Source organism: Condylura cristata, unplaced genomic scaffold (genome assembly GCF_000260355.1).
Source record: "Condylura cristata isolate star-nosed mole 26May11 unplaced genomic scaffold, ConCri1.0 scaffold00017, whole genome shotgun sequence".
NCBI classification, from domain to species: Eukaryota; Metazoa; Chordata; class Mammalia; order Eulipotyphla; family Talpidae; genus Condylura; species Condylura cristata.
The window spans coordinates 28,908,063-28,934,059 of NW_004567118.1; the positions used below are offsets into that span (position 1 = coordinate 28,908,063).

Genomic DNA, 25,997 nt, shown 5'->3' on the forward strand with positions numbered 1-25,997 from the left:
CAGTTTCTTAGGCAGCTTTCTAAACAAAGCTCATCAATAACAAAGAAAACATAAGCACTGTGAGGGCCGGGTGCCATTTACCACTGAATCCTTAGCCTAGAACAGTGCCCTGAGTTCCATACCTATTTCTTGATTGGGTGCTTTATCTTCATAAAGATAAATGGTGGGGCCCTGCCTGATGGCACAACGGGTTAAAGCTCCCTGCAGCCACTTAAGCATGAGTTCCATCCCGTCCGGGAGGTGACCTACATGGCGTTGCAGACCTCTCCTGACAGCCCGCTGCTCCCCTCAGCAGTGTATTTCATCAATCTGCCTGTTCTGCTCCCCACTCTGTCTCTGGTGGATCCTCTCACCCCCCACACCTCTGGCCTGTACCCCAGTTCTGTATGCATAAATACAACTTTAAAAAATAATAAAATATGGTGCCATACTGTAATGCTGTTCTATACCTTCCTATTTTTCACTTTTCTCCAAGCCAGTTTCTTGTCAAGCTGCCTCATGCTTAACAGCTGCAGAATAATCTTGTGGATGATTAAGACATAATTTATATAACAAGTCTCCTACTGATAGACATTCATGTCTTTCCAACATTTTCTATTATTAACTAGAGTGGAATGAATATCCTTGTTTGTGCATAAGCACATCCTGACACTACTGCTTTTCTTTTTTAATTCTGTTCACTCTGTGGAGAGGTAACTTAAAACTTCAAAAGCATGTGGGCATGAAATGTTGTCCTCCTGACCGCGCTCCCACATTCACCCCATGTAAGGCAGTCAAAGTCATCCTTTTCTCGAATGTCAAGAAGTCCTCTGCCCCACCAGCCAGCCATCCAATGCACGTGCTGCTTCCTTCCAGAGACAGTCTCTGTACACCCTGGGCCTTCTCTACCACTGTTTCCTGGCTTATCGATTTTAGATTATTTCTGTTGACTTTATATTTTGATAAGCGCTGATTTAATTTCCTTAGAGCTCCACATCACTATCCCTTTCTCTCTATTCTCAAGTTTTTCTTCATCTACAGGTTACCTTTATAACTTGAAATAACAACAAATCTTCACTTTATCTGCTACAAAAGTATTTTTCCTGTCTTTCCTTCACCCCATCTGCAATAGCCTCTCAATTTTGTCTCTGTGCAGCTGGTCTTTGACCAAAATGGTAGGTTCACTTATACACAGATTTTTTTTTTCAATAAATACACAGTTGACCTTGAATCCTGCATTGCTGAAAATACTGTAAATGTATTTTCTCTTCCTTATGATCTGTTTAATGACATTTTTCTTTTCTCTAGTTCACATTTTTTATATAAGAACATAGTATTAACATATCTAACATTCAAACCACATGTTAATCAATTGTTGTAAGTTAGGTTTCTAGTCAATAGCAGGCTGGTAGTCATGTTCTTGGGGGGGTTCAAAAGTTACAAGCAGATTTTCAGCTGTGCAGGCGATTGGGGTCCTCGCCCCTATTGTTCAAGCGTCTGTTGCACTTTGATTTTTGCCTTGTGGCTGTGGCTGGCACTTCAGGTTGATGGGTGGGTCAGACGCCATGAAGACCATCACTCTGTTATCACCTGGGTGGTGCCCGGAGTGGAGCGTGTGGCTGGCTGAGGGCCTGTAGCTGAGACACTGAGGAACAGGCCACTACGTGGGCTAATGGCCTGCTAAATATTTTCCTATCGCCCCTGTGTTTTTTCTTTCAGAAAGTCTTATTGGTTGGATCATTTCTCATACCTTTTATGTTTTCTGATTGTGGGTTTGTTTGCTTTTTAAAATTATGTTCCTTGACTCTCTTCCCACCTTTGTACTAAACTTCTCACTTTGATCATTTTGAAATTTCTCAGAATTCTTTCTTTTTCTCTGTTTGGACTTTTCCTCCTACCATCTTATTTTTGTTTTGTGGATGTCATTTCCTCCTTTCTTAATCACTCTCAGACGATACTAATTAGATGAGATGTGCTTTTCACAGCCTCTGTAACCTGGGTTTATTTTTTCCTCTGGGGCCATGCTGTGTTATACTTTTGATGTTAGTCATTCCCGTGTGTGTTGGAAGGCTCCTCCACGCCTTCACTCTCCTCTTCCCCAGGAGAGGAGCAGGAATGGCTGACGTAATGGGAGAAACTGCGAAGCGTCCTCTGGCACTACTCGTTGAGCTCAGTCCTCTTTCAGGCGTGAGCACTTCTCTCCCTCGCCCTTCAACAACGCCTGAGATGGGCTCATTCTGTCAGAATATGGGATGGCCACCAGAAGAACTCACAGATGTCGGCAACGTGCTCCAGCCTAGTGTTTAAAGATGATATTTGGGCCAAATGATTTTTGTTTTGTTTTATTTCTCAGATTCTCAACCAGGCATAGAAGGCTGGTAGTTCTTAGACCCTCTTTAAGAGGGTATTTGCAGACCAGAACACCCATTAAGGAGTTTACGGTAGGGCTTAGTTTCATGGGCAGACTTTGGGATACGACAAATATTTTTAATTAAAGGCCCATATTAGGATCAGTGTTTTGTTGTTGTTTTCTCACATTTGGGTGGGTGGGTTTTCACCCTTATCACCTGAGTAGAAGGCTTTAAACCAACACTGTGCTTTTTTAACCTTGACAGACGACTGTGGTTTTGTCTCCAGATGAATAGTTCCTTCAATGGAGGGAAGGACCTTTTGAAGCAGAACAGCTTCAAAGAAAATGGAGTTGGCCGAATGTAAGGTGTGAGCTGCAAGGGCAGACTTAACTAAGAGATGGCGGAGAGGTGTGGTCATGATAAATGTTGCTGTGGCTTACAAGTCAGAAATAGCCGGCTAGTTTGTGGTGCAGCTAGATCATTTGTCAGGCTTTGATGGACAAAATAGACTTACTGCTTTTACACTCTGGGTAGTCAGTTTTGTATGTACTCAGGGTCCTGGCTTTAAATGGTAACTGCCAGGCCCAGGCAGATAGCAATGGATTATTTCAGTCCCATTATTCAAATTTTCAATCAAGATTAAGTTGACAAACTAGTGAGACTAACTTGAAGTTATGTGTTTTGTTCATAGGATTGTGGGTTAGAAGTATTTCATTTTGTCTGAAATTCTAGATGATACTGTTAGGGCAGGTGGGCCTACAGGTATTACAATGCCTGTGCCTTAAGTGAACATGCCTGAACAACATAGGGGACTTAGAAGGAGAGCAAAGTCTATTTTAGACATACATGACAGGGCACTTTCTTCCCCTGAGGCACAGGCTTCAGCAGTAGCTTTTGTTCAGAAATCTGCTAAAGGTAATTTTCCAATTAGAATACACCTGAGGACATGGTGCAATCCTCCCCCAAGAGGCACTTGGGGGAAAGAAAACCAGCAACTGTAGCCCCCATGGTATAGGACTAACCATGCCTGATCATGACACAATGGGGAGCCTGGAGCTCAAGGGGGAAACTGAAATTTAAAAAGATACACACATTTTCTCTTTAGGGTTAAGAAAACTTCTGGAACTAGGTGGTGGGGATGGCTGAATCCCATGGTGAGTGTACTCAGTGCAACTGAATGAATGTTTTAAATGGCCAATGGTAAATGTTATCTGTATCTACCACAATAACTCTTCTTCTAAAAAAAAGGAAATATAAACGTGAATTTTCCAGCCCGTCCATCCTCCAAATAGTAAATGTTTGTCATTGGGTTATAGGTCCCATTAATCTATTGCTGGAGGGTTTTTTCAGTTAAATTTAAATTCACAGGTCATGGTTTCTAGACACCTGACGGTCTGATGAAGCTAAGAGCAAGATTTTTTTCTGTGTCCTTGTGCCTGCAAATACTATTATGTCTCTACTACAGCCACTGAGGCTGCAGTAGCAACTGGTCTCTGAAAACAGTATTTTATCTGGAAGTCATGTATCCCTTATTAGCTCTTCGAGTCATTCTTACTTTTCAAATGATGTTTACATGAAACTAGATTATGAATTGATAAAGCCTCTAGTGTCTGTGACAGATACATACATTTCCAGTGATAACAGCCTTGTCTAGAACTTAAGGCAACTGATTCTACCCAGATACAGGGACCTCCTCAGCAGAAACTAAGTGAAGTAAGAGTGGGGGATGGTGGTTTGGGGACATTAAGAATGTTGGAGCCCTCCTTGGTGCTGCAAGGGGCTGGAGCACAGCACTGTGAAGCTAGTCGCAGCCTCTTCGGCATGAGTTCAATCCCCAGCCAGGGAGCTGACCCACCTGGCGCAGCAGGCCTCTCCTGTCTTGCCCGCTGCTGTTGAAATACCCTCAGCAGTGTACTTCAGTAGATCCACCTGTTCTGCTCCCCACTCTCTCCGGTGAATCCTCTCACACACCCCGCCCCTCACACCGCTGGCCTGTACCCTAGTTCTGTATGAATAAATAAATAAATCTTAAAAAAAAGAAAAGAATGTTGGATTCTGGATTTTCAACCCACAAAAGCAAGATATCAACCCAAATTTTCAGCAATTTTAATCATTTCTTGCTTGGAAAGTGATTTTGGATTTTAATTTATTTGGACTTATGTTTACAAAGGAGTTTAATTTTTGAAAGTGAATTTTATCCTGGGGGTTATAGTCAAATACGTGGAATTTCTGTGTATTGTATCATTTTAACACATTACAAATGTGTAATGTTGCATCATTTTAACACACCACTTCTTTTTACTGCATAACCTCCAATATACTATGTTGGACAATGTGACTAGATATAATTTGTATTGGGAAAAAGGAAAGAAAGTGAATTTTCAGCCTTGGATAGATAGTTGCCTTAAGGTAGATTAAAATTCAGTTCTGGTCCATTTCAGAGCCTTTTGGGACAATTTCTAAGCTGGAGGTTTATAACCCTTGTTCATGTCAGAATTTGGCCTGGAGAAAATACATTTTCAGGTTCCCAAGCAAGCAAGTGAGAAATGATTAAAATTGCTCAAGATTGGGTTGATATGCAATATAGCTGGCTCCTGAGCCTCTTCCCAGGCTTCTGGGCCCTCGTACATTATACAGGTTTTCCTACCACTGGCTGGCTCAGACATGGAGGCTCTCAGAATACTCATTTCCAGGCTTCTACAAGAAATTGTACAAGAATTAGTTGGCCTGGGGAGGGATGCCTAGCCTCAGTACAGTGCTATCTGCAAGTGGGTGGGTAAGTACCTGGTTCTGAAGGTCTATTAATGGGGATATTTATCTGACTCTTACAATTCAGTTTTTTATCAATAACAAAGGACAAATTTGGGTTTCCTGTCTGCTTACTCATCTATTAAGGGTTCACAAAAGACTATACTTGGGTGCTCTATCACTGTCTTGCATAATGTTGTTGGAAGCTGACCCCCAGGGTTCCATTTTTCACCAGTAAAGGGCTAAGTATTTATCCCAGATGTGAATCAGGGGTTAGAAACATTTTCAAGTGGGTGACCACGCCTGTGATTATTCACTCTTGAATAAGAATAAAAGAGTGGCTTCATGAGCAAGTGGACGTTGACAAGGAAAGAAGGGACAGGGCGATGCAGGGGTCTGGGCAGATAGCAGCCTGCCCTTATGGTCTGGCTGAGTTCCCTGCACAGACAGAATCAGAAGAAGCCTTGGGGGCAATTCTTCACTTATGTTAGTGAAGTTGCCTGCAGCAGGGAAAAACAGGGATGAGCTGTGGTGGCAACAGGGTTTGGAATCAGGAAATACTGTTCTAGTTCCAGGTCAGTCAGTAACTAGCAAGTCATTTAACCTCACTAAACCTCAGCTCCTCATCTGATTTGAGAAGGTTGGACATCTGGATGTTCTACATGATTGGTTTCAGTTAAAACATTTTGAAATGGTATTTACCAGCTTTTATTATATAAAACATGAAAGTATTGATGTAACTTAAGATGGCACCCCCCAAAAATTTGAGGACTAGAAGATCAAAATGTAGAGACAATGAATATGTCCATCAAAAAGGGAAATGGTTAAATGAGTGATGCTATCACCACCTGGTGGAATATTATACAGCCATAAAAAGAAAGCAGAGGCTCTTTAAATACTAATATGAAGCAATCTTCAATATGTAAGAAAATACAGGACTGTGAATATATTAGACATATGAAAAAATATAAATTTACTTATATAAGCAGAGACAACTCCCAGATGGATAAACAAGACTTTGTAATATTGATAGCTTTCAAGGGAAGTCATCTAAAGCTAGAGAGAAGAGGTGCAAGAGAAACATCTTGCTGGATACTCTTGTATACATTTAAAATTCAAACCATGTGAACCTATTACTTATTAAATCAATGGCAGAAAAATTAAATGCTAAACTGGAAAAATTTTGAACTTTTGGTAATAGCAGTTAGCATTCTGCCATTTGAGAGCTATTTGTTTATATATCTTGTAAAAACACCTTCTGGGTTGTCTACTCTGCCAACAATAAGTAACCCCCCCACTCCACCTCCCAGGATCACCCCATCCTCCCAAACAAGCACTTGAGCAGTCCCTCATAATCCTCTTGGTCCACAGCAGCCACGTCAACACTCTTGCTCCACCAGGGCAAAGACCAATTTGCCATACAGATTCCATCAATTCACATCTCAGGCCCATGTCCAACGACCACTCTAGAGATCGCCAGCCCCACATCAGCCTTCGGAGAGGCTCCCAGGGACGGCGCCCTGTGTGCCTTCGTGGCCCTCGCAATCAACTTAGCTTTCTGAGCAAGAGGCAGCCCACCTAAGCAGAGGATAGAGTAGGAGGCAGACAGGACTTTGTAAGGGAGAGGGGAATAGAGTCAGATGGGGAGAAAGAAGAGGAATAAAACACCTGGAAATCAGAGAGAGAGCCACTGCGGAAGAGAGGGACTCGAGGCTCACCTCCCTCAGCTTCTCCTGGGCCTCAGCCAGGGCTGCTTGCTTCTCCTGAAGCTGGGCCAACGCTGCATTCATTCGTATCCGCTTGGGCTCCACCACCCGATACAGCCGTCCATATAGCTGCAGGGAGACAGCCAGACTGCACGGTCACCTGCCCACCCACTCACCTGCCAGGGATCCTTCCTTCCCACCTGGGTCTCCATTCCCTGGTATTCACCTGTGAACAGTGTCCTCTTCCTAGGCCTGCTTCCAGCTCCTACCCCTCACTCCCCACCCCACCCTGGCAATGCTTACCTCCATGGCCCGTACCCACATGCAGAGGGACTTGGCAGCCAGTGAGACACGACCAATGATGTCAGGCTGGAAGTCAGGCTGGGCACAATAGGCCCCGATCTTCTTCAGAACCTTATCTGAGATGTTATCCTTGTCAAAGTGAATCAGTGATTTAATGAAGTTCTGTTCCCCTGTGGGACAAAAATTGGAAGCCTGGGCTCCAGGGACTAGCCCCACCCTCACTGTCCAGATTTCACTTCCCCTGGCTCTTTCCTCAGGGTGAAAAGGGCAGAAGTATTCCTGTCGTTGGATTCTGTCATACATTCCTGTATCTTCACACAACTTCCCTTTTTCTGCTTAAATTGAGTCATGTTCTTGGAGCTTCCCTACGACCCAGCAATCCCACTCCTAGGTATTTACCCAAAAGACACAAAAACACTGATTGAAAAAGATACCTGCACCCCCATGTTTATTGCTGCTTTATTTACAATTGGAAAAACATGGAAGCAGCCCAAATGCCCAAAAGTAGATGACTGGATAAAAAAGATGTGGTACATATACACAATGGAATATTACTCAGCAACCAAAAAAGAGAAACACATGCCTTTTGCAGCAACATGGATGGAGCTGAAGGGGATCATGCTTAGTGAAATAAGGCAGAAAGAAAAAGGAAAATACTGGATGGTTTCACTCATAGCAGGAGTATAATGGACCAGGCGAAAAAATAACAAGAATAATGAACAACCATATACCAGAGACATTTTGCGGGGGTGGAGTGGGGAATGGGATCAAAAACTAGGGGGGGAGGGAAGTGCACAGGATTATGGTGATGGCACATCGGTGACTTGGTGATGGGAAACCAACAGGGATTACAATTGAGATTTTTAAAAAATGTACAAAATGATGTAAAAATAAACTGTTATATTGTTTTGAAAAAATTGAGTCATGTTCTGCTACTTACAGACAAAAAAATCTCAACTGATATTTACGTCTTCCTTTTCCCAAGAGATCTATGCTTCTGAGGGCTAGCACAAATGCCTCATTCATCTCTGCTGTACTGGGAGGTTGATGCACAGCAGATGATTAATTAATGCTGGGTGAATGATGTTAATTATCTCTGGGTTCTCTAGCTTACCTAGCTGCCTCTTGGCCTCTGCCCAAGTGGGCTCATTGCCTCGAAGAATCATGACTGCCTGCATCACCATTTCCACTTGGGCTGGGGGCCGACCGTAGGACTTGATCTCTCCTATATCCTTCTTGTTCAAGGACTCCAGAGCCTGGGAAAAGGGACTTAGTGACCAAAGTCGACTTAGATTCAAGTCAGGTGGGAAGGCAAGTTCGTCATGGAGACTGGATCCAGCTGAGGTACCTGGCTTCCCACCACTTCCCCAGGGATTTTGCGGACAAGGCCAGCCCCAAACCCTTCCCCGGGCCACCAACCCTATACCCGCATGGCCTCTTCCAAGGCTGGCAATGCCTCTTCTAGATCTTTCTGAGCATTATCAGCCAGTGCCTGGCACTTGATCTCCTCAACTGCAATCTTCTCACTGTTGGCTGTCACGGCCTAGGGATGAAAAGAGGACAAGGGTATGTCTTCACCTTTGGCTAAGATGGTGATAGTCTACTAATGAAAGATAAAGATAATGTGTGGAATGTCTTGATGCAGTAACTGAGAAACCAGTAAGCCTCTGGGCACTGCCAGTAGATGAGGGGCAACATCAGCCACACCTTCTGTTGCTCATCTGCCTCCCGCTTCTGCTGCACGATGATGACCAGGTACTCCTCACACTGTTTCTGGAACTCAGCCACCTTTTTCTTAGCATCCTCCAGCTCCAATGACATCACTTCCACCTTTTCCCTGGTTTCATCGATTTTAAACAATCCTGTTCGAAGCTTATTGGCCTGGTTCAGCAACTCCTCCCGCTTCTCTGCCAGCAACCTGGGGGTCAGAGTAGGTTAAAGGAGGAGGCAAGGCTGGGGTCCCCGAGAGGGGAGTGGCCTCTACCATCTCCCATCCCAAGGTATTTCAGGCTTTTATCATTTCCTGCTTAGATCATTCCCAAATAGCCTTCCTTCCAGATTCTGATTTATTCCATCTACCACTGTCAAAACCATCTTGCTAGATACTGTTTTCATCACACCACCTCCCTGCTTGAAAATCTTCTACTCTTCCCCTGCATGGCAGTGGGCGGGCTGCCTGCAGTGAACTAGAAAACACAAACCTGCCCCAAGGGGCAGACATCCCTCAGCTCAGCCTGCTTTTCCCACTTGGGAATGAATGTGGGCTCAATGGATGTTGCCACATTGCTGAGTTTTGTTTTTATTTTTAATTGATGATCTGATTTTTAAAAATTTATTTACTTATGCATACAGAACTGGGGTACAGGCCAGAAGTGTAGGGGTGGTGAGAAGATTCACCAGGGACAGAGCAGGGAACAGAACAGGCAGATTGACGAGGGTAGCAGCAGGTGAGACAGAAGAGGTCTCCTGTGCCATGTGGGTCACCTCCCTGGCCGGGGATCAAACTTGTACTGCCATGGCTATAGCTAGCTTTGTAGTGCTGAGCTTTAACCTGCAGCGCTACCAGGAAGGGCCCAATTACTGAGTTTTAAAGAGAAACTAGAATCTGTATTTTTTTTTCTCTAGTTTTTATGTTGGCAACTCATTCCAAAGGGTTTTCAATGTTGTATAAGCCCTCAAAAAAAAGTCTGCAGGGTTATTTGCTGAACTAAGTGAGAAAGAAAATGCATATAAAGAACTTAACACCAAGAAACAGAATGTAAGCTTTTGTACCTGGGAGAGGCAAGGATTTAATTTTGTGAACTGATACATTTCCATGACACATAGCAGGTGCTCCAAAATATGTTAACTATCTTTACTATTGAAATGGCTCTTTTTCTCACTTGATTAAAATACTGAATCCAATAAATGAGGTTTTATTTTTTGAAGATTTATTTATTTGTGTATGCATACAGAACTGGGGTACAGGCCAGAGGTGCAGAAGCGGTGAGAGGATTCACCAGAGACAGAGTGGGGAGCAGAAGAGGTAGATCGATGAGGGGAGCAGCGGGCCGGCCAGGAGAGGTCTGCTGTGTCATGTGGGCACCTCCGGGGCAGGCAGGAACCGAACTCATGAGGAAGTGGCTTTAGCTTCTTAGTGCTGTGCTTTAATCCGCTGCACCACCAGGGAGGGCCATAAATGAGGTTTTTAAAAAAAACATTTTAAAATATCTATTAAAGTAAATTATTACTATGTAGTTAAAAAGACACTAAACATAAGCTGAATGAATGAATGTATAGTTCTTAACGGTGGAAGGGCCCTCCCTGTTGGCCCAATGGGTTAAAGCACGGCGCCATGAATCTGCAGCCACTGTAGCACAAGTTCAATCCCCAGCCGGGGAGCTGAACCACATGGTGCTGCAGACCTCTCCTAAGCCCCCTGCTGCTCCCCTCAGCATATATTTCAGTAGATCTGTCTATTCTGCTCCCCACTCTTGTCTCTGGTGAATCCTCTCACCTCCCACACCTCTGGCCTATACCCCAGTACTTGCATGCATAAATAGACAAATCTGTCTTTAAAAATGGTGCAAAAACTGAAAGACATTAAAGGCAGAGAGGAGAAAATTGGGAGGTAAATACACACACACATTTATACATATACGGTATAATTTATATGCAAATATATAATATGTTTTTATTGATGAATACATATTTATATTTATACATATATAAATATTCATATTTACATATAAATATATATTTATATTACACTAAAAATATACTGGAAAGTCCCAGTTATATTATGGTTAGAAAAATAAACACCACTCAATCATTCCAGTAAAGTCAGAGAAGGGGTAGAGAGGAGTTGAAGCCCCAGGAACATCGCCAGAGGATCCAAGAGATAGTCCCACCCCTGGAAATCCCACGTTTCTTTTATTTTCTTCCTGGGACAAATTAAGACCCCAAGCTTCTCTTCCACTCACATCTGTATCCGGGGTCCCCTCAAATACGTCCTCTCACCAATCTCCCTAAAACACACCATGCTCCCTGGGCCCTCCACATCCCCTACTCTGATTCATACTTCTTATATCCAGACACCAGTTCCAGGTAGTTGGTGGGTGTGACATAGTTGTATCTTCGCAGTTCCAACAGCATCTTCTGGGAATACTGCGCCACTGACCAGTGCATGATGACGAAGATTTGTGCCACCTTCCTGTGGATCTGTGGCCGGTGGGTAGAAGGTATAAGGCGGAATGGAGTCAGATTGAGAAGAGAAATGGCAGGAACCAGGGATTGAGAGCTGGGGAGTAGGATCTCACATTCTCCTGAGTTCCCAGATCAACGCCCATGAGGTACTTCTCAGCCACCTCCAGCAGGGCCTCACGGGGCCACTCTGAGAACCAGTTGATGGTCGTGCAGTTCACCAGTGCTGGGTACTGGCGGATCCAGTTCCTGGGGTGCGTTGAGAGGTAGTTATGACCATGGGAAGACTCAGCCTCCAGCCACCAGCTTTATCACAGGAACACCTTCTATCCAGAAACTTAAATACCCCACCCTCACGCTTCTGTGTCTCTTTGTCTAGGTTCTGCTCCCTTCAAAGTTAGTTCAGGGTGGTATTTAGAATTCGTTTCAGAAAGACCTGGTTCCAAATCTAGGTGTGGATCTTGGGCAAGCCATCTAACTTTTTGAAAATCAGTTTCCTCATCTCCAAAATGGGAAAAATAATGCACACTAACTAGGGCTATTAGAGGGTTTGTGCCTGTCAGTTTAGACATTATGGGAAGTGAAATAAACAGCCACACAAAGACAAATATTGTGTGACTCCACTTACACGAGGTATCTAAAGTAGTCAAATTCGTGGAAACAAGGTAGAATGGTGGTTGTCAGGAGCTAGGGAGGGGGAAGTGGGGAGTGTCTCAGTGGGCAGAGTTTCAGTTTTGCAAAATGAGAAAATTATAGAGATCTGTTGTACCACAATGAATTGTTCACTTAGAAATGTCAGTTGAGGCAGATACTTTTATGTTACTTTTTCTTACCATAATTAAAAATCTCCAAACAAAACCAAAAACCCACCCATTCCAGGAATCCAGTTATACCCAGGGATGACGCCTGTGTAAGTATTGGGGGTGGGGTGGGCAAGTGGGCAGGAGAGCTGGGGGCGGTGAGTAGTCACCCACGAGATTCTCACCCAAGGCAGGAGAAGCCCGCATGAAGGAGGGCCCCCATGAAGAACATGGCCAGGGGTGAGCAGATACCTGAAGGGATCACCCACAGGGCTGAGGCAGAGAATGATGTGCAGGTTGTTTCGGACGCGCTCAATGAGGTAGGTGAAGAGACTGTCGGACGTCTCGGGCACCTGCTCTGCCCGGGCCTGGTCTATGATGAGATTCTGGATCTGCACAGAAGTCAGAGAACATCAAAGCACTGCACACATCAAAGCCAAGGCAGAGCCAGAGGCAGCAGCAGGGCTGGTTGGGCTGGCAAGCTGTGGGTTTCATTTTTTTTTTAACGTTATTTGCTATCATTTACTCATATGAAAATGTTTGTGCTTTCTTCTTTTTTTTTTTTTAAATATTTATCTATTTATGCATACAGAACTGGGGTACAGGCCAAAGGTGCAGGGGCAGTGAGCGGATTCACCAGAGGCAGATTGGGGAGCAGAACAGGCAAATCGGCGAAGTACATTGCTGGGGGGAGCAGCGGGCGGGTCAGGAGAGGTCTGCCACGCCATGTGGTCACCTCCGAGGCAGGCGGGGATAGAACTCATGTGGAAGTGGCTTTAGCTTCTCAGTGCTGTGCTTTAACCCACTGTACTACCAGTGGGTTAAAAAAAAGGAGGACCCTTTTTTTTCTTTTTTAATGAATGAATTTTTAATTGAGTTGATATTTGGCTATCCCCCTCAGGTATTGTCACTGTAGTGTACCCACCACCAACCAAGTCTGCCACAATCCACCATCATAGTTCACTGGGCTTCTTCCCCTCTTTGTTCCTACCCTTCCCTCACCCCTCACCCCAAGGTGTAGATGTTAAAACAGCTTCCCACCCTAACCCTGCTCAGTAGGCACCTTGAAAAAAGGCTGAAGAAGAACAACTTTTCAACCTAATGGGTGCGATATAGCATATTCTGGGATCTGTATTTATTCAGCATGAGTCAGAAAGGTCAAAGAACCGATTGAAAGTGAATGTGGAAAGGATCAAACCTCTTCAAATTCATCCGTCTTGTAGAGATTGGGCACCTCGCCTGAGCTAAGGATGTTGTTAATGTCCTCTAGGAATGATTCATCAGCAATTTGCGTGTCCACAAAAAGGAAGGATGTGGCCTTGAGCTCGACCCCAGCCTGGAAATACAGGCGCTTGATATCTGAGCCAGATAAGGGAAGGAGGAAGAGAGGAACAGGCTTTTGAGATTCACCATCCTGTTCTTACTCCTTTTCTGAGGATGCTTTAAGAAGCCTCCCTGCCCACCACACTTATACAACACCATCCCATGACCTTCAGGCACAACTCACTCTCTGCCTTCCTTCTCTCCTCTCATTCTGACAATAAGTCAGGCACATGATCTTTACACACCCAACCCCAAATTCTCCTCCAATGTGGAAACCACCTTACCATCTCGAAATTCCTGCTTTCGATAGTGCTTGGTGACCTCAATCTGGAAGGTGATGTATTCACAGATGGATGAGGCCAAACGGGCCAGACTCTGGCGCCCGCTGCCCCCAATGCCCACCAGCAGCATGTTGCCCCGAGGCTGTCCAATGACCCGTACAATCCGTGTGACTGTAAGGGTGCGGGAGATGAGGGCAAAGGCTGGCAGAGCAACCTTAGGGAGACCGCCAGGTGGGGGACTGGCATGTCTGACACTGAAGTAGAGGGGCCAAGAGGTGTGGAAAGAGGTTAGTACTGAAGCTCTGGTAAAGATTAGGATTCTCACTTCCAGCAAGTCTTTTAAACACCAATGTGAAGAAAAAGTGCCACCCATTGTCACCAGGGCACCTGGGACCAAGGTGGTAGGCAACTTCCTGGACTTGAGGAAAGCTGAGATCTGGGAAGGGAAACACCCCATAGTTGGGGTGCTGGGGAAGGGGTGGGAATAGGAAGTGCTCACTGTGTTCAACAGCCTCTCGGAAGAGCACCAGCTGCATTGGCACGACAGCAGTTGACAAGTTGTACTCGTTCAGAGCCGTCTCCATGGTTGTCTTCAGCAGTGTCAGATCAGTCAGGTCTTCATACACCTTGGGCTCCCTCAGGAAGTCCCCTGGGCCATGGGAATCAAGGGTCAGAGTCACAAATGTGAGCCCTCCGCAGACTTCCCCAGAAGGTCCTAAGCATCAGGACTCCATGCCTCGACACTCCTTCTAACCCAGTCCTAAGAGTGTCCAGCCAGGGTTGCCATAGCTCCCAGCTCACCAAAAATAGGAGGACGTTTGTTGGGACAAATATTATGAAATGTGAGGTCAAAGAAGGAGCCAAGTTTGTCACTTAAGATGCCCATGAAGGCTTCCATATCGGTCACATCAACCAGTCGGTCAGAGAAGACTCTGTTGAGAGAAAATTGGGGTGATATCTGGAAACAAAGAGAATGGCCCTGGGGGAGAGAGTGTCAGGTAGGCCAAGAGGAGGATGGGCCTGGGGGTAGGCTAGGGAAGTCTGGGGCTGGTGGCACAGCCATCTCACCTGAAACATTCATGGATCCAGAGTCGGGTGATGCTAGTCTTGGTATCATGAAAGTCCTTGTTGGCTCTAAGCATGCCCTGGAATACCTAGAGAAGAGACCCAGCTAGTGGGATGGAAGGAGGGAAGAGATTCCCCCAGAAGTTTGAAATGTATGGCCAGAGAAAGTGGCATTCTAGGATGGACGTGGGCCCTCCCTGTGGCGCAACACGTTCCAGCACACAGGTAAAAGTGCAGCACTGCAAAGCTAGGAAGGGTGTGACTTGGGGTACATGGGATTGACTCAAGGCTAACACGAGAACGCTTCTGAGGAGGCTGTGCAGGCAGGAAGGGCCAGGTCAGTGGGTTTCACCTTGGAGATATCTCGGAGGTTGAAGAGGTAGTGGATCTTGGCAGGTGTGGGCAGGAAGCGCTGGACCACGGTATTGTACATGTCCAAGGTGGCCTCCGTCACCACAATCCCAATGGGCTTCACCTCTTCCTCAAAGTCTTGAAGCTTCTGATTGATCATGGTGCCAAATATTCGGATGATCTGGGACTCCTAGAAACAGGCACTCAGCCTCACTTTCTCAGGCTCCGGGCTTTTCTGCCAAGCCTGGGAGCAGGGTGAGGTGAATGAAGCACTTACCTTGGAGGCAGAATTTAAGGGGCACACAGCAAAATCAGAAATCAACAGTAATAATATTTTAACATGATACTGAAAATTCAAAATTAATGCAAAATATCCATGTTGAACAAATGCCAACATTTTAAATCAAGGGAATCAGGATCATTGATTTTTCTTCCTGTCTCATTACATTGTGGCTCAACAGGACAGCATACAAGTATTTATTTATTTAAATTTTGTGGTTTTCCATACTGGACTTTTGGCATTAATTTTTAGTTTTTATTTGATTTGATTTGATTTGATTTTGGTAGTGGTTTTTCTTTTCTTTTCTTTTTAAATATAATAGTTTTTTTTACATCATTTTGTAAATTTTTTTATTCATCTCAATTATAATCCCCGTGGGTTTCCCATCACCGAGTCACCCGGTATTAATTTTTTTTTTTTTAAGATTTATTTATTTATGCACACAGACTGGGGTACAGGCCAGAGGCCCAGGGGTGGTGAGAGGCTTCACCAGAGACAGAGTGGGGAGCAGAACAGGCAGATCGGCGAAGTACACTGCTGAGGGGAGCAGCGGGCGGGTCAGGAGAGGTCTGCCACGCCATGTGGTCACCTCCGGGGCAGGCGGGAATCGAACTCATGCGGAAGCCGGGTCAGGAGAGGTCTGCCACGCCATGTGGTCACCTCCGGGGCAGGCGGGGATCGAACTCATGCGGAAGCGGCTTTAGATTCTCAGTGCAGTGCTTTAACCCGCTGCGCCACCAGGAGGGCCCCGGTATTAATTTTTTAAAAAAACTGTGTTAAAGTATTTCTCGAGAGCTGAGGGTGTGTCCCCCAGTACCTAACTAGCCTTACCCTAGTCCCGGCACTGCTCTCAGCCCTCAGCTTAGTGGACTCAGCCTTTCTCAGTCTATCTGGGCACCCGGCACTCATGGGAACTATAAAGCTTCAGAGAACTAGTTCAGGGGAAGCAAAGGTCCCTGCACAGAGCAGTCTCTCCCGGTATATCATGCCCTCTGCATGCAACCCTGCTCAGGCTTGGCCCCTTCCTGACGGCTCCCTTATTCTTTGGGGCACAGGTGGTTCTGCCTTCCCCCGCCCCCACTAGCCTCTCACCGTGGGGAAGGTCATGTTGATGATGTTGAAGCGGCTCTGCAGCCTTGGGGAGATGACCGTCCTTCCTCCCCCAGGGGGGCCCATGGCAGCCATCAGGAACATGTCCTAGAGAGCACACAAGATGGGTCAGAGACAGGTGGGAAGAGGGTCACAAGCTAAGGCGCAGAACTAAGGAGGATGGAAAGGAAGCCAGGCAGTGAGAGGCAGCAGAGGGGGAGCAGGGCAGGGATAGGATGAACAGACAGACATAATGGTGCTGGGGAGCTGAAAGGAAGGAAGAGATTAGGAAATTTTTTCAGAATTATTAAAGTAATCATATTTCTTATTTCATCATTATAATCCTGTTGTCAAGCCAGAAAGTAGAGGTAAGTTTAAAAAAATTATTATGTTTTATAGACTTTCTTTTTTAAGGTACAGACCTAGCTATGTATGCGTGTGCATTTTCCTTCTTAGAAACACATTAATATGATTATTAGGTGAGTTTTTGATCCTGAATGCTAAATATATGGATGCCACAGAAATCAGCCTGGAATGGCTGCTGGCCATTCATTGACTCCGGGAAAAAAACAACTACAGTGACCAAAGTCCTGCATGAAGAGGCCAGGACTGAAGGGAGACTCCTGAGTCCTGGGTGGGCAGTGGAGAACCGATACAGGCAGGAGCCACCAACAACCAGAGGAGGCAGCAAGGCCAGAGGGGGTTTATGGACCCTGGCGCTTAGACAAATCTGGGTCCAGCAGGGTTGGCATGTGAGCATGGAGTAAAAGGCCTGAAAAAGGAGCTGACGTTGAAGGACAGGATCCTGTGGTCACAAAGCACCAGACAGGGTCAGTTCCTAATACTCAGAATTGATAACTTGAGAGCCAGATGTCTGGGTCCTGAGACAGGCAGGGCATGCATGCCTGGAGCAAAACATGGATTGTAGCATTCCCTCCCAGGAATCCTATGGAATGAGGCCTGGGAGGGCAGAGGCTTGAAGAATGAATCCTCGGGATGCTTACTCGAATGTACTTGATGGTCTGTTTCGAACGATCATACCAGAAACCATAGTCAATCCAGAGACGAAGCAGCTCCAGGGGTGGCTGGGACCCAAACATGTCCTTAGCTGGCATATTTAGGTCATCCATGAAGGTGATCATGCTCTTGCCCCCAAATGGTACATAGACACCCTTGGTTCGCTTCTCCACCCGGCTCTCAATAATGCTCTGCACATTATTGGATGTGGTCTGGTGAAAAAAGACATAGAATGAATGCTTGGGTCCCCCAAGAGAAATATGGGGTGAGAGAGAGGTATCCATCAGACACCTGGATCCTCGGGGAGAGCAGAAGGGGGAGGGGCGAACGGAGTCTTGCAACACACCTGCGCAGACATGTTGACAGTGAGCACTGACCAGTGGCTGGAAGGCAAGGACTGCAGAACGCTCTGGGCAATGGAGGTCTTTCCGGTCCCCACGGGACCTACCAGGAGGATGGGATTCTGATTGGCCACCAAAGCGCTCACCAAGTAATTATAACGAACAGTGTCGACGGTGGGCACCATGATTTTATAGAACGGGGAGCTAGAGAACAAACAGAACTGGGTCTTAGCATCATAGGGCCACTCCTTCCCAACTCCCACTTCATTCTGCCTCCCAATGTTTATCTTCCTCCAACATCACCACTCTAATCACCATCCCTGTTTCCCCCCTTCATCCGCGGATTCCGCCCCCCGCCCCCATGGGGCCCAGGGAGAGGCATCATCCTATCCTCCTTAAGAATCCTGCCCCATTGCTCTTAATCCTGCTTACTGTACTCAGAGTCTCTGCTCTGGGATCCACTCTCTCCTACCTATAGCTCCTTTTTGCTTCTAGATCCCCACTGTCCCCCACATCTCTCCATTATAGCAGGCCCAAACCAGACCCACCCCGAAGGCCCTGCTCTCACTTTGGAGGATAGCGCCAGCTTTTAGGGAGCTTCTCCTCAAACGATGTCCAACTCCGTACCTTGGGATCCACAAAATATTCGTACACCGTATCCTAAGGTGGATTCACGTACAGTTACCAAAGCCTTTCTCTGGCATGCCCCAATCGAGGAAAAGCACTCAGTGGGTAGAGGAAAGAAAGCTGGGCTGGAAGGTTGAAACTCAAGAAGATCTGAGGGTCAGGGATACAGAGGGGTTCTGGAAATATAGGACAGCTGGGTTTGAGCATCCTGACCTTATTGGGAAAGGAGCCCTCAATCTCTCGAAGATAGCTATCGATCTTCTTGCGGCCCTCCTCATCCACAGAGGCACACACAGACCAGATCATGCTGAACACAAATGTGAGCTCTACCATGGAGATGTAGTTCTCACTATCAGCTGGGTTCACCTGGATGGAAGGAGAAAAGGAGGAAACAGCCTAAATCAAAGACATGGAGGGATCTATTTCAGGAAATCATCACAAAGTTTTCCTACCTTCCTAGTTGTGTTTGGAAAACCATACGGTTGTGGAGTAACTTAAATCTACAATATATAGATAAACCTGAAGCTTCTTATAGCTCAGCAGTTGCTCTGAGGTTCTTTCTCTGCTAAATTATAAATACATGGCAGGGATCCAGCCACACCCTAGATACCTTGAAGAAGCGCCCATGGGTGCTCAAGGAGAGAGATCCTTGAGATATCCAGGGACATTCGGAGAGACTTTTTAAATGCCAAACAAACAAAAAAACAAAACCCCCCAAACCTGGAGATGATCAAAATATCTACAAGTAGAGGGATAAAAAAATAAAACGTGCTCTATAGTAGAGTAGTATATAGCAGTTAAGAACAATGAGATTAGCCCACATGAAACAATACAGAACTCAAAAGCATATTGTTGATTTAATAAGCATATTGCAAACATGTTTTTGTTTGTTTGTTTGTTCAGTGGGTATAGTGGAGACCTTTTTTTAAAAAAAAATACCACACTTGGGCCCTGCTTGGTGGTGCAACAGGTTCAAGTGCAACACTATAAAGCGATTCACAGCCACTGCAGCATGAGTTCGATTCCAGTAAGGTGACCCACATGGCTCAGCAGACCTCTCCTGTCCTGCCTCCTGCTCCTCTCAGCAGTGTGTTTCAGTGGATCTGCCTGTTCTGCTCCCCACTCTGTCTCTGGTGAATCCCCTCCCCCCCATACTTCTGGCCTGTACCGCAGTTCTTGTATGCAAAATAATAAAACTTAAAAAAAATTTTTTAACACATTTTCTATGGACACCTATGGGGTTGGATTTAAATATGTATTTAAAATAACACTATTTTTTAAAATGTAATGATACAAATAAAGATACTACAAGTGTTATTTGTGTGAGGGGAAAAGTAGACCAGGATTGGGTGAGTGGTCAAAAAGGACTTTATCTGTATATGAAAATTGTTAATTTTTAGAAAGGAATCTAGACTCAACTATTACTTGTGTAATTAACAATTTAAATTTTAGGGCCCTCCTGGTGGCGCAGCGGGTTAAAGCACAGCACTAAGGATCTTAAGCCACTTCCGCATGAGTTCGATCCCCGCCTGCCCCGGAGGCGACCACATGGCGTGGCAAACCTCTCCTGACCCGCCCGCTGCTCCCCTCAGCAGTGTACTTCGTCGATCTGCCTGTTCTGCTCCCCACTCTGTCTCTGGTGAAGCCTCTCACCGCCCCTGAGCCTCTGGCCTGTACCCCAGTTCTGTATGCACAAATAAATAAATCTTTAAAAAAAAAAATTCAAATTTTAAATGAGCCAAGTTGACAGCAGGAGTAGTATATTTAGAGTTCATTCTCTCCATTCTCTAGCACAGAGAACACAAGGAGACGCTGTTTTTGGACAGAGAAAGACACGGAACTCGTGACTCCTAACAGCTAACGCAGCTTCAACTACCATGTGAAGCAGCCACATGGGTGAGGGTCTAAGGGTGGGCTCTTAATTAAAATACCTAAAACTACAGATATGCAGGATGTTGTCCAATCCAAATTATTGATCTTAGAATAATTACTCAAAACAGAGACAAGGGGCCTCCCTGGTGGCCTAGGGGTTAAATGTCAGTGCTATCACCACTATAACCTGAGTTCCATGCCCAGTCTCCAGGCCCTAGGGACCTGACCCACTTATGGCACAGCAGACCAATCCTGCCTCACCGGCTGCTCCCCTCAGCAGTGTGTTTCAGTAGATCCGCCTGTTCTGCTCCCCACTCTGTGTCTGGTGAATCCTCTCAGCCCCACATCTCTGGCCTACACTCCAGCTCTTATATGTAAAAATAAATAAAAACAAAACAAAACAAAGCATAGTTGGGAAATGTGTTGAGAGTCTATTGTCTACCATATTTAATCCACAGTCCTTAGTTTGTCCTTCCAGTTTCCCCCAACAAACAATCCATCTCCTTCTTGGGGTCTTCGCCACAGGAAGATATCTGTAAGCAATTCCCACCCCCTCCCTGCCTGGCTAGCAGGGACTGACTCTCGTGTCTGTGTTTTTGCGAAGATCCTTCTCTTTGCCTAGAAAGCCCTGCTCTTTGTGCTGTCACTAGTGTTTGCCCTTTCCTGCTTACTCAGAAGGCCTTTCTACCCTGCCAGTCCCATGAGCCAGACACTGTATGACTGACCTTTTCCTGTAAGTTATCTTGCAAGTTCATCCACATAACTTTAATTTCTATTAACTGTAGCAGGAATGACATGCTGTTATAGATCTTAATTGTTATATAACTTTATTTTTCAAACAATGAAAACTATTTTGGGCAGTAATTCAATCCCAACAGAAAAAATTCTAATTTTTGTCCTTATTCCATAAAACCAACACTGAAAAAAAGTTATTAAATAACAGAATTTTCCAGAAATCTGAAAGTTTTTAAAACCCTTCATCAGATTAGGCTGGGAACTTCTTCAAGCAGAAATGATATACCCCAGGCTTCATAAGTACCCAGACTTAGTATTTATTTTTTCAGAGGAGAAGGGATTGGGAAACTCAATGAACTAATATCCTCAGCTACCAAATTATGGGAAGGAAGTTACATGAGACTCCATTGTGTATCGTATCCCATTTAGAGTCCTTAGTCAGGCCTTCCAGGATACATCTCTCTCTCTCTCTCTCTCTCTCTCTCACACACACACACACACACACACACACACACACACACACACACACACACACTGCCTCGCTCCCTCCTACCCTGGGAGCCTCGGGTCTGCTCAAGCCTGGATTCAGACTTTTCAGTCTCAGACACACTGTTTCCTCGAAGCTGTCCCTGGGAAGTCATAAACCCTTCCTGCGGTGGCCCTGATTTGGGGCCCCCTTACCCCATTCTCCGGTGTGGCCAGGACTGAGTACAGTTTGCAGAGGGAGATGATCCCACTGTATTCAGGGACGGGGACCAGCTCTCGACAGTTGTCCTTCTTGAAGGTCAGCATCTTGTTGATGAATTTTTCAAACATGCGTTGCAAGGGCTCTACCTCGCCCTGGGGTTGAACAAGTAGGGCTCTGAATTACATTCTGTGTCCCGTGAGCCACATTGGTCACTTCTCCTCTCTCCAGTCCCCTTCATACCTTTGGTCTCTTCTCCAACCATGACTGCACATAGGGCTTCCAGCCCAAGTCGGTGTAGTCAGTGAAGACCATCCCGCAACGAGACACTGTGGCTGGAGAGGCCACTGCCAAGTTCTCCACTTCGAACAGGAGAGACACCTAAGGACGTACTTTGTCAGAAGCGCCTCCTTCCCTCCACCTACCCCCATCAAATAAGAATAAAACACCCAGAACACCAATGCCCCAGATCGTGTCTACCAAGTACCAAGAGTGATAGGATGAATAAAGACCAGAGATTTACAAATGTTGTACTTTTCAAAAGAAATTAGAACGTGTTCAAGGTTATCTGTGTGGAAAATGGCTCACTTGCTTGCATCCTTGGAGTGGGTGGGAAGAAGCATGTGTTAAGGTCTGTGCTTCATACTTGGATGTACATAATCAAGGTGACCCTCGTGTGGCATTGGAAACCAGACTGAGGCCTGCGTCAGTCCACACAGGGTTTCCTAACACACAAAGTTCTTTTCTGTTCTCAACGCCATAGGAGAAAAGGCGTTTTTTAATTCAGTCACAGGTTTTCCTGAATCCAGGTCTCCTCCTCCTCCTCTTTCTCCTCTAGAACTTATTTATTTCTCTTTGGGAGCAGTGGTGGTGAGCTCTGCCCCTGCCCTCCAGTTCTCTCTCCCAGGGTACCCCCGTACCTGTTCGGGCATTGAAATGCGCTCCCCATTGATGAGGGTCAACACTTTGTTATCATCCATGACCGAGTTCATGCTCTCAATCCACAATGTGTCCACAGGCCCATCAAAAAGGATCCACTTCTCATCTGGCTTCTCATCTTGGGAGAAGGTAGATGATAAGGAAACGAGGAGCCTGCCCACCCAGCGCCCCCCATACTCACTTCCTGGGAGATACATGCCGATGCTGCCCAGACATTTTTTTAAGCTTTCTGCCTCTAAACTGTCCCACCCCCCGATCCTTGGGTACCTGCACAGGCCGTCCGCATGACACTGGACAGGATACCGTCTGTCCATTCGTTAGTACTGAGATCATACTCCCCATACAGCTCTCCTAAGGACAAGGCCTTAGGATTCAAAGGAAACTCCTAAAAATGACACAAGAAGGAAGTTTTGAGTGCTGATAGACACTAATCCCCAACTATCCCTTTCCCAATTTTCCCTTTTTTCGGGAATTTGCATTTGCCCCTCTCTGCCTCTCCCTCCTAGGCACTGATCCCTTGGTCTCCCCACCCTCTTTCTCTGACACTTATGCATCCTTATGCTCTTATGCTCTTATGACACTTATGCTCTCCAGATACTTCTTAAAAGTATATTGTATTCCTGCTGTTCAATGCTTTGCTGGGCCTCCCTGTCCCAACTCCATACTCTAACAATGTTGAAGTTGGGTTCTCCAGCCCGGCACAGGGAAGTCAAGGAGGACTGAAGAATTTTCCATGAGGCGGTCTTGCCACTGCCAGTGCAGCCCACAATCATGGTGGAGTGGCGAGAGTTCTTGGTTTCATACAACTGGATAACTTTGGTGACGGTGAATGGTGTGATCTGCAGGCCCATGTCTCGAATCTCCTGCTCAATAGTCTCACGTAGCTAAGAGAAGGGGAGATACAAGAAGTGGAAGAAAAGGATATAGCCTGCAAATGACTTTCAGAGTCCTTCCAGTTCCAGAAAGGATCTTGTTCACACTGCTAAAAAAGGAACAGGCCCTCCCTGGTGGCTCCAGGGTTTGTGACACAGAACTATGAAGCTATTTGCAGCCACTGCAGCACCAGTTCCATCCCCAGCCAGGGAGATGACCCCCATGACGCAGCAGACCTCTCCTGTCTCTCCCACTGCTCCCCTCAGCAGTATATTTCAGTAGACCTGCCTGTTCTGCTCCCTACTCTGTTGCTGGTGAATCTTCACACCCGTTTACCTCTGGCCTGTACCCCAATTCTTGTATGCATAAATAAATAAATCTTAAAAAAAAAAAAAAGGAACAGGCCCTTTGCATTCTGGCATTTATTGGTCCCTGGAAGCTGACCAATTATGGAGTTAAGACATTGGGCTCTAGGTCAACCAGCCTGGGGCCCCTAGCTACGGGAGCCTGAGTAAGTTACTTCGTTGAGCTAGTTCCTGCTAAGTGAGAGTGGTAAGGATACTTTTTTCCTGAGCTTGTAGTATTAGATAAGCCAAAGTCAATGTAAAATACAGTGTTTGACACACACCTCCCTACATTTTCCCCCTAATATCATTCAAGAAATACTTATGGCCACTTTACAGTATATGCCAAGCAGTGCCCTAGGTATACAACTGGATCCCTGTGGCGTGAGATGGGCGTCATAACTGGCTTTCCCGCAGCCCCTGAGCAGCAGGCCAGGTTGGCTTTGTTGGCGCAGCAGGCCCCAGCACGTACAGCCTGAGGGAAGGTGCGTCAAGCTGCTGTAAAAACATCAGACGCGCAGTGGGGCTGCACCAGTGTGAGCAGCCGCCCGGAGGGCCAGGGTGCCCAAGTGGCGGCAGCAGCAGCAGCAGTGGGCTGCGCTACTTTTCCCGCCACACCAACCCAAGTCAGGTAACCCCATGGGGGGCTGCAGTTGCCACCCTGGGAGTCCAGCGCAAGTTCCAGCAGCAGACACCAAGCTTATCCCTTTTGTATTTGGTGCCTGGATTGTAAATCAGGTTAAAGCTCAGTTTCATTGGTTAATTATTCAGTCTGAGAAATGGAAGTTCACTGGAGCTAAAGATTGAGAATGGTCCAGTTTGGCTTGTAGGATGGGGGTCCTTGAAAGACATTACAAGGCAAGAGTTAGCTTGGTCCTTTTTCTGCTCCTGGCCTCCGAAGAGAGGAGGACTCAACAGATGGCTTTGAAAGTAGCCTCGAGCTGAAGACCACTATGGGGTTCAGCAGAAAGTCCACAGACTCTGAGACTCCAGCCCTCTGCAGACCTTCGCAGCGCCCCAGACACTGCATTTGCCTCTGAAGTTGTGTGCAAGGAGCACAGTCAGCCTTGGCTCAGTGTCTTAAAGATCTGCCGTGATATTGGTTGATTTAACATTTGTCTGATACCACCTCCTGTGGCCAATGGTGACCAGCACTACTGGCCAATGTTGTCCAGCACTGTTGAACAGGTGAGAGTCACCTGTTGAGAGCTGTGAACAGCTTCTGGTCATTCAGCACCACCTCCTGTGTTGGGCTTCCACGTTGCTGTCCTGTCCTGGCCTTCAGACTGTGTGTCACCTCAGCAGCCCCACCTGTGAACACAGCCAGCTGCCAGTGTGAGTTGGGTCCTGGCCCACCGCTTACTGGTGTGCCACTCGCTCCAGGTCCTTGTTGACAGGACAGCACCATCTTGCCTGAGTGGCCTTTTGGGACTACTGGACACTGTGGACATTATTTAAAGTAAGCTGTAACACTCACTTTCTAAGGTCACAAGTGGCCGACTTCCTGTTTATTAAGTAAACCCTATTGTTGTTCCCTGAGCCTGAGTGGTGTTTGCCATTGCTCTGTGCTTTAAAGAGACCAGTGCAAGGAAAGGGCCCTTGGGCTGGTCAATCACAAGTGCCCACCTGAAAACAGAGCTCAACGAGCGCCAAAGGACAATGCTAAGGGGGGGCACAAGTTACTGTCTGTGGACTGTCATCAGTGCACTAACAATTGCAAGACCACTCAGGCTCAGGGAACAATAGACGATATATTTAAGAAAGATCTGGGGAAAAAGAGTTCCTAAGCCTGAGTGTGGGAGCTATGTTTCCTCAACTGGCTTTTGAGTCTATTCTTTTTTCCCTTTTGTTTGCTCTATTCTCTGGAATACACCTTTTTTTACTTCACTGTTTTTTAAAGATTTATTTATTTATGCATGCAAGAGCTGGGGTACAGGCCAGAGGTGCAGGGAGTGAGAGGGTTCACCAGAGGCAGAGTAGGGAGCAGAACAGGCAGGTTCTACTAAGGGGAGCAGCAGGGGACACAGGTGGGTATGTGGGTGAGCTCCCTGGCCTGGGATCACTGCCCATAGATTGTAATGCTAAGACTTAACCCCTTGTGCCACC

General features: G+C 46.2%; 1 protein-coding gene across 1 annotated transcript in view; it reads right to left on the bottom strand.

Moving 5' to 3' along the window:
• The window catches only part of DNAH2 (dynein, axonemal, heavy chain 2), a 96,427-nt gene that overhangs the window by 18,916 nt on the left and 51,514 nt on the right, over window positions 1–25,997 (bottom strand). Inside the window, 24 exon segments of the mRNA XM_004685094.2 lie at window positions 6,797–6,913; window positions 7,088–7,257; window positions 8,202–8,343; window positions 8,514–8,630; window positions 8,795–9,005; window positions 11,148–11,287; window positions 11,386–11,518; window positions 12,322–12,461; window positions 13,268–13,428; window positions 13,677–13,844; window positions 14,173–14,322; window positions 14,475–14,605; window positions 14,742–14,827; window positions 15,091–15,279; window positions 16,462–16,566; window positions 17,463–17,687; window positions 17,822–18,020; window positions 18,385–18,476; window positions 18,657–18,809; window positions 21,732–21,890; window positions 21,979–22,116; window positions 22,656–22,792; window positions 22,942–23,059; window positions 23,340–23,558. Coding sequence (XP_004685151.1) covers window positions 6,797–6,913; window positions 7,088–7,257; window positions 8,202–8,343; window positions 8,514–8,630; window positions 8,795–9,005; window positions 11,148–11,287; window positions 11,386–11,518; window positions 12,322–12,461; window positions 13,268–13,428; window positions 13,677–13,844; window positions 14,173–14,322; window positions 14,475–14,605; window positions 14,742–14,827; window positions 15,091–15,279; window positions 16,462–16,566; window positions 17,463–17,687; window positions 17,822–18,020; window positions 18,385–18,476; window positions 18,657–18,809; window positions 21,732–21,890; window positions 21,979–22,116; window positions 22,656–22,792; window positions 22,942–23,059; window positions 23,340–23,558 — 3,600 coding nt within the window.